The following is an 8,215-nucleotide window of genomic DNA, read 5'->3' on the forward strand; positions in this document are numbered from 1 at the left end:
TGAATATGGTTTCCACTATTCACAATTCGAGCATGGTTGATGTTCAAAGACGACACGGGCAAGTAAAGAAGCCTCTTTGTATTTCCGAGTATAATATGTTCATGAAAGGAGTTGATAGGGCCGACCAGTTATTGGCCTATTATTCCCTTCCTAGGAAAACAGTAAAATGGATGAAGAAAGTTGCACTGTGGCTTATAAACTGTGCAATTTTCAATTCATTTACGGTTTTCAAAAAGGTGAACAGAAATTCTACTTTGAAATACAAAGCATTTCTGTTGAAACTGGCAAAAGCTTGGGCTACTGACATCACGGTGGCGGCAGTACCTGCATCAGACACAGACATAGTGCAGTCGGGGCCATCTGTTCGCACCCGCCAGAGGCCTCAAGTAGACCCCCCTGGCCAACTCTCGGGTGATATGCGGAAACATATTCTCATGAAAATTGTGAAGAGTGAATATTGCAAGAAGAAACACCCTTCTAGGCAGTGCTGTGTGTGCGCAGAGCACAAGATGAAGAGTAGAACTGCCTACATGTGCAACTTGTGCGTAATGCCTCTTCACAAAGGGGAACGTTTCCAGAGATATCACATGCGCAAGCACTTCTAGGAGCTCTGGTAAGTGTTCTCCAAAAATTTCAGTTCATAAAATTAATTAGGAGATTTTATATTAATTTTTAAAGTGAACAGTGCACAAGTTAGGGTAGTAGGTTTAAAAATGCCGGTCCCCAGGGTGATTTAAATGTTTAAACCACCGGTCCGCAATGTGTTAACAATTCTTCCAGTGCTGACATCTTTCGGACCACCTACTTTGAAGGGAAAGGGGCTTTCAGAGCAACATCAATACAATATAACAGAACTCGACTGTTGATTGACTTTCATGTACACAATATACACATAACATCAGATACCATCGAACTTCATGAGATGTCTTTGAAGAATCATTCTTGCCAACATCATTATGCTGTTACAATTATGATCACTATAAAGTGGTACATAAACAAAGAAAAGTAACCAGTTTCCACTGTAAAGGCATATATAATATATATGTAACCATTTCCATATCAGTTAATTTAAACGAAAGAGTAAAATAATTTAAATCAATATGGAATTTATAAGCAACTGATGTGATAGCAAATCTATGTCAGCTTGAAGCCTGTTATTTCATTTCTCCAGAAAATACTGTTTTTCATTGAAAACACTAGATTATCTGTAGAAACTGGCATCTCACAACGGAAACAATACTATGCATAAAAGTTATAAAATAAGCTATCAATATACACACTTCACTCGCTATACTTTAGGGCATTAGTGATAAGTCACTTTCCTGTTTCGCTTCATTACTCATTAACAATCATACATTTAATAGCTATGTTCTGTCAACATACTGACACCATTAAGGACTCACACAGTCTCTTTCTCAATGGTCATAAAGGAAAGAACTCTTTACGATTATCCTGCATTCAGGCTTGGATTTCAAAATAAGGATTGCTTTCATGTCGAATGATCTTCAAGACCATGAAGTAAGCATTATATCACAAACTTTTACAGACAGATGCCAGGGAAATGACTCCATCCATCAATAGTAATTGTTCCTACCTCTGCCTCCACGACCACCACCCCTTCCTCTACCACCCCCTCTCTCCTGGTAGCCACCTCCATAACCACCACCACCTCTATCCTGATAACTGCCTCCTCTATCCTGGTAACCACTTCCACTATCCTGATAACTGCCTCCTCTATCTTGATAGCCACCTCCTCTATCCTGGTAACTGCCTCCTCTATCTTGATAGCCACCTCCTCTATCCTGATAACTGCCTCCTCCATATCCTCCACCCCTGTTTTGATAGCCACCACCTCTATCTTGATAACCACCTCCACCACCACCTTGATTCCATCCTCCCTGAACTCTGCCTCCTCGGTCTCCACCCCCACCTCCTCTACCACCTTGAAATCCTCCTCTGCCTCCATCTCCACCACCTGCAAGATGAAACACATATCTTATTTGTTTCTACGTAAAGTTACTTATTTCAGAAAGGAAGAAGCAATTACTAAAAGCACATGCTACTGTGCGCGAGTATTTATGGTTCAAACGGACAGTTTAATACCACATACTAACAGATGTGTTACAGCATGTTACCACACAAATTTCACATCTCAAATCATGCTTTGCTGGTTACTGATATCTAATTCGATGAAGCAGTCTTCTATGTTAACTTTCTAATACCATATTTCAATACAGTTATTACAAGGTTATAAAGTTAGGTTATATAGTCTGTCAATTCCATCTCAAACCAAAATGTCAGACATACCTCCAGAACGCTGCTGCTGCCAACTTGGCATCTCGGGGGGTGGAGGTTGTTGTTCACTTGGCCGACCCCCTCTATCAGGAACCTACAAACAGATAAGCATTATCTCTTTCAATTTTTCACTATAAGTACAGTAATATTGTCTTCTAAAATTCTATGATCAAAAACTTAAATGCCTGATTTATGCAAGGGTTTATGAAAATGATTTGGCATGGAGTATATATTATAGTGTACTGAGTTTTATAAGCCAGTATAGATATAAAGTCTGACCTTGGAAACTTTAAATGAAAGGTAACTAACTGTTAATTTAAACCAATATACGAGGGGGTACCCAAAAGAAACTGAACTTATTTTTTTAAACTTATTTATTCAAATTTTAAGCACAAACCTTCAATCCCCTTCAAAGTACTCTCCACTTACACTAATACACTCGTCTAGTCTTTTATTCCATTTTTTCAAAACATTGTCTAAATTCATCTTTTGAGATGCTTGACAGCGCCTCCGTCGTTTTTTCCTTCACCTCAGCAACATCAGCAAAACGCTTTCCTTTCATGTCTCTTTTCATTCGAGGAAACAAAAAAAAGTCGCACGGGGCAAGGTTGGGTGAGTATGGAGGGTGAGGAACAGGGGTCATACCATTTTTGGTCAAGAATTGTCATACAGACAGGGCTGTGTGAGCAGGGGCATTGTCATGATGGAGAAACCAGTCACCCGACTGCCACAAATCTGGCCGCTTCCACTGCAAACTGTTGCGCAATCTTTTCAAAACTTCCAAGTAGAAAGCCTGGTTAATTGTCTGACCCTGCGGAACAAACTCTGAATGGACGACTCCTCTCACATCGAAAAAACAAATCAGCATTGTTTTCATGTTTGATTTCACCTGACGAGCTTTCTTGGGGCGAGGCGAACTTGAAGTCTTACACTGCCTTGATTGTTGCTTTGATTCAGGATCGTAAGCATAGCACCAGGTTTCATCACCGGTGATAATTTTTGAAAAAAAGTTTTGATCATTTCGGGACTCTTCTTTCAAAGCACAGCATGCTTCCACGCGACCTTGTTTTTGTTCAGCAGTCAGCAGTCGTGGCACGAATTTCGAAGCCACCATTTTTATTCCCAAATCTTCTGTCAAAATTCGCTGAACTGAGCTCCAAGTCACTCCCGACAGCTCCACAATTTCTTCAATGGTCCGTCGTCAATCTTCCTTGATGATTTCACGAATTTTTTCAACATTTTCATGTGTTCAGGCCGTGGAAGGATGACCAGAACGAGGTTTGTCATCAACTGACATTTCACCATTTTTGAAATGGGAAAACCACTCAAACACTTGAGTTTTCCCCATAGCATCGTCCTTGTACGCCGTTTTTAACATTTCAAGAGTTTCTGTTCCACTTTTCCCAAGCAAAAAGCAGAATTTCACTGCCGCACGCTGTTCACGAAAATCAGCCATTGCAAAAACGACGATCACACAAAACGGTTGTCACTATAAACTCTGCCGAAACTAGTCCTTACCTTCTGAAGCAACGGTAGTCGGCTTATCGACTCAGGAATGTTAGCTCTACGCTCATAGCGGCAAAACGCGGCATGACAAAAGCTCTGCACACAAAAAAATTAGTTTGGTTTCTTTTGGGTACCCCATCGTATATTTATGAGAAATCTAAGGCCCAGGAACTATGCCCATATTTTAACTCACTAACTTTTTCCTGGTAGTCTTACCCTTTTTATCATTTAAATGCAGTTTCAAACTAACTACTTTGCCTTCTAAAGCAGGGCTCAGGAAAACTGTTATATATACCAACAGCGATTCTTAAGGAAGTACCAGCTCTTCCATTAAATACCAACAAACTGAACATTGATATAGAATGACAAAATAACAGAAACGTTGCCCACTAATTCAATTAAGTATCTGTACCCATCCTAAAATATAAAAAAAGCTATCCCTGTAAGAGGGATATGAAGAATTACTACTTACCCGTCCAATGATCACTTTGTTAATGGCAGACTGTGTATTCTTGCGCACAGAAGCACTGCTTGTCTTCTCAATAATGGCAAGATCCTCACGAGCTGCTAACAAATCTGACAGGTGAACATCAGGTGTGGCAGACATGGCCTTCCTCCGCGATATGAACAGTGATGCTATCTGGTCTTCTTGATTCTTCACACGTTCTGACCACTGCATGAAAATTACCAATTATTACACACAAGGTGTACAAAATGCAGACGAATGCTGGTAAGTTTTCATGTATTATTTAATGATACTGTATAAATAAGAGTTGACTGGAAAGCACACAGAGTAATAATGTCTCAGCTGATTAAAAAAAATTGTTGTGACATGAGTGACATTATAAATTCTACCAGTAACAATTCTTTTACAACCCTATATGAGAAATTGCAAGATCCATATATACAGTAAGTACCCAGAAAAATGAGATTAATCAGTACTTGCCTGGAACGACTGTATTGTGACATCAAGCCTTTTGATCAACATCTCCCGCCGCATGCGGTACTCTTCTTGCAGCTCATTTTGAATTTCAGAAAGTTGGTGCCACTGCTTGCCTGACAGTACACCTACAAATAGTGGCTTCCCTACTAACCGAGGAGAGGCGTTATCTAGAATTTCTTTCACCTGTGGACACAGAAAAATTATTCCACTTCTCCATCCTGATTTTATAGCATGACTTATTTCAGAGGAAGAATTGGTTCACTGGCTATTTAGTAGTGCTGCATCAACTATGAGATTGTGTAGCATCAAATGCAATCACAGGATGACTGTACTTAAACTAAGAAACAGATGTAAGATTTGAGGCTTTCACGGCAGTGACTATGAAGAAAGCAGTCTTCTGGGATTTCTTATATTTTTCCTTCTACCCTGAAGATGGAGGCAATACATTCCTCCAAAAGTCGGTTAACACCACACATACATGGTGCCAAATCCCAGAAGACTGCTTTCTTCATAAGAAACAGATGTTTCTTATTATCTGACACTGTCAATTAACAGAAAGGATGTAAGATTTGAGGCTTTCACGGCGGTGACTATGAAGAAAGCAGTCTTCTGGGATTTGGCACCGTGTATATGTGGTGTTAACCGACGTTTCGGAGGAACGTATCGCCTCCATCTTCAGGGTAGAAGAAAAAATATAAGAATCTGCAAGCGACAAGACCGTGAGACCGTGAGTCTGCTTTTACCGTTCTCACGGTCTTGTCACTTGCAGATTTCTTATACTTTTTCTTCTACCCTGAAGATGGGGGCGATACGTTCCTCCGAAACGTCGGTTAACACCACATATACACGGTGCCAAATCCCAGAAGACTGCTTTCTTCACAGAAAGGATGGTTATGAATTATGGCTGGATAATGATATAGAAGCAAGCAGCCAGGATGTATTTTGAAGGCATTACTTCAGCATTTACCTGAAAGGGACTGCAAAAAACAAGTGGATGAACTGGAAAATTTGGAAATAATGACGGATACATTACCTTTGGTTCAACTTTCCCAAATAATAGGGAAGATGTAATGTTGGCTGGTGGCTTTGGGAATCTCAGTGCTATAAGCATTGTCTTTAGGTCATTTGCAGTTGAACTTTCATTCTGAAACACACAAAAAATTTACAAATATCTCAGCAAATAATGAATGATTTTAATTTATCAAAAAATTAAAAAACTACTTACCAACTGTACCTCCATCGTCTTACTCAAGTCAGGTTTGTTGACATTAATCATCCTTGCAGCTTCTAGTTCAGTGAGAAGGAAGTTGAGCAGAAGGATGCGATTCTCTCGAGTGTGAAGCCTTTCACTCACATGACCCTCCATTAGGCTACTATATGCACAACCTGAAAATAAGAAATGCCAATTCTCTGAACCCCATGCTTCATTTATTTCATTTCATTTTTTATTATCATTCAACAGTCCATACATACAGGTATTACATACATACTGTTGTATCCCAGTATTTCAGGGATACTCAGGTTCGCCGAGCGGTGAGCGATTCGATGTACGGGGTTGGGATTCGGTGGAGAGACAACAGCAAGCAATTGGATTTAACTGTGCTATATTGTTAGAATAAGATATGCTTAATGCAGTACATAGAAATGGGGCAGGGACTTTAAATATTCCCTACAAGGGGTGAGGTCGCAGTCCTGCCCCTCTAACTCTTGTGACAACTGGGGTCCGACTCTCTCATGTCTCGCCCTCACCTCCAAGCTGCGGTCTGCCCTCATGCCCCAGTCCGTCTGGGTTCTGTCCTTCACACATGTGGAAGGAGAGAAGACCACACACATATTTGTTTAGTCTCTGCCTTGGTTGCGATCCGGTCCACAGCTTGGAAAGGATATTTAAGGTTGTAACCGTTCATTCTAATTGGAGGACTATTGTGTATTAATTATACCTATATTAAGATAATATCAAGTAAATACAAAGAGATCCGGCAGATAGCCAACTCTTACATGCAGAAGGGACATAGTTCAAGTTTTGCTATGTGGACAGGAAGTAACATCCGGTACTTTCCTGGAATTCTGGCAGTTTCAGCAAAGTCGGAAAGTTTTTGAGAATTTGAGAGCTGACAGCTCGGAACAGCGATAACTTAAAAGTGGGACAGCCGGAGCCTCATACACTGATCGTAATGCATCAAGGGGCTGTCAACCTTAGCGTCAGGTCAGCATCTGCCAGAATCACATAGCCAAGCAACATGATTGGAAATTCAAAATTTAGGGAACCTCCTAGTTTGAAACTTTAACCAATGGCAAAAGTGGAGAAGTGGATTTCTCTTGGAGTCTGGGGTTCGTGGACCTCAGGATTCAGAGAGAGTGCATTCCACCTCGAGGGAGTCTTCATCCAACTTTCGGCAAAGTCGGACACAAAATTACAACTACGTCCCTTCCGTAAAAGTATTATAAGTAAAGTTCTAATTAAGTTTTACTAATAGATTCATTTGTATTCAGTAAGCTGGAGGGAATTAAATGATTACTAAGTGCGACGGTCTAAAGAGGTGTGTGTGATTGTAGTGAAAGATTCTTCCTGCCCTGCCCAAGCCAGACCCGTATAAGACCCGGGATATGAACTCAGCTCTACCAATTACCGAACCGAACCCACTCGCGAGACACCTAAGGGTGTACAGGAAGCGAGCTCTCGCCTACCAGCTCCAACAACCCCAATTCTCCTCCCTTCCCACCTAACTTCTCGACATCCACGAGAAGAGGGAGGACGGTGATAAGTGGAGCACAACGTAGGAACGGTTACAAGGTGCCCAAGAAATACAAAAAATACAGTACACAATTTACTCACACTTTTACATATACAACACCTCCCCTCCTCAGGGGAGACCAATTTACACTTTAATTGGTCTCAGAAACAAGACTTGGAAGTATGGAGTTGGCAGGACCTGCGTAACTCCGGTTCCGTATTGGGTGCATTTATTTCTCATAATGGCACGTCTTCTTGTGCCACAGCTAGGCTCTCATTGCTTGTATGGATTTTAATATTCACTATGTTACCTGATCTATTTGAATCTGTTATGGCCTTTATGCAATGTACCTTTCATTTCAAACAGTTATACAGTTTGTATATTGCGTACATTCCCATTAAAAAGAAGCAAACTATTAATTTATGTTGTTAAACTTAATTGCTTTGCCATCGTGTGATAAGATATCGGGGAAAAAGGAACTACCATGTTTCACAGCTCCATGATCAACTGTTTTTCAATATATAACAAACTACATACAGGGTGCAGCACTACTCACACATAATCAATCATACCAACATAAAACAAATCTGAATCTAAATTTCGTCCTATTAACACCTCTCCTCGAAATTATAGAATTCAAAAATAATTTCAATTATACCTAACTACCAAAAAATCTAAACATATCTGTTAAACAATTACAAGACGAAACAAAATTAAGAGTTCTGATAAAAAAAAA

General features: G+C 40.3%; 1 protein-coding gene across 2 annotated transcripts in view; it reads right to left on the bottom strand.

Moving 5' to 3' along the window:
- Window positions 1-839: 839 nt before the first annotated feature.
- LOC111874032 (protein FAM98A) overlaps window positions 840-8,215 on the bottom strand; it is a 26,067-nt gene continuing 18,691 nt past the window's right edge. For both annotated transcript variants that reach the window (XM_023869156.2, XM_023869157.2), the window contains exons 3-8: window positions 5,970-6,130; window positions 5,778-5,888; window positions 4,748-4,927; window positions 4,274-4,474; window positions 2,308-2,389; window positions 840-1,975 (exon numbers count right to left, since the gene is read on the bottom strand). In XM_023869156.2, coding sequence (XP_023724924.1) covers window positions 1,575-1,975; window positions 2,308-2,389; window positions 4,274-4,474; window positions 4,748-4,927; window positions 5,778-5,888; window positions 5,970-6,130 — 1,136 coding nt within the window. In that variant the 3' untranslated portion in view covers window positions 840-1,574. The remainder of the gene's footprint in view (window positions 1,976-2,307; window positions 2,390-4,273; window positions 4,475-4,747; window positions 4,928-5,777; window positions 5,889-5,969; window positions 6,131-8,215) is intronic.

The sequence above is a fragment of the Cryptotermes secundus genome, unplaced genomic scaffold (genome assembly GCF_002891405.2).
Source record: "Cryptotermes secundus unplaced genomic scaffold, Csec_1.0 scaffold1683, whole genome shotgun sequence".
In the NCBI taxonomy this organism is placed as follows: domain Eukaryota; kingdom Metazoa; phylum Arthropoda; class Insecta; order Blattodea; family Kalotermitidae; genus Cryptotermes; species Cryptotermes secundus.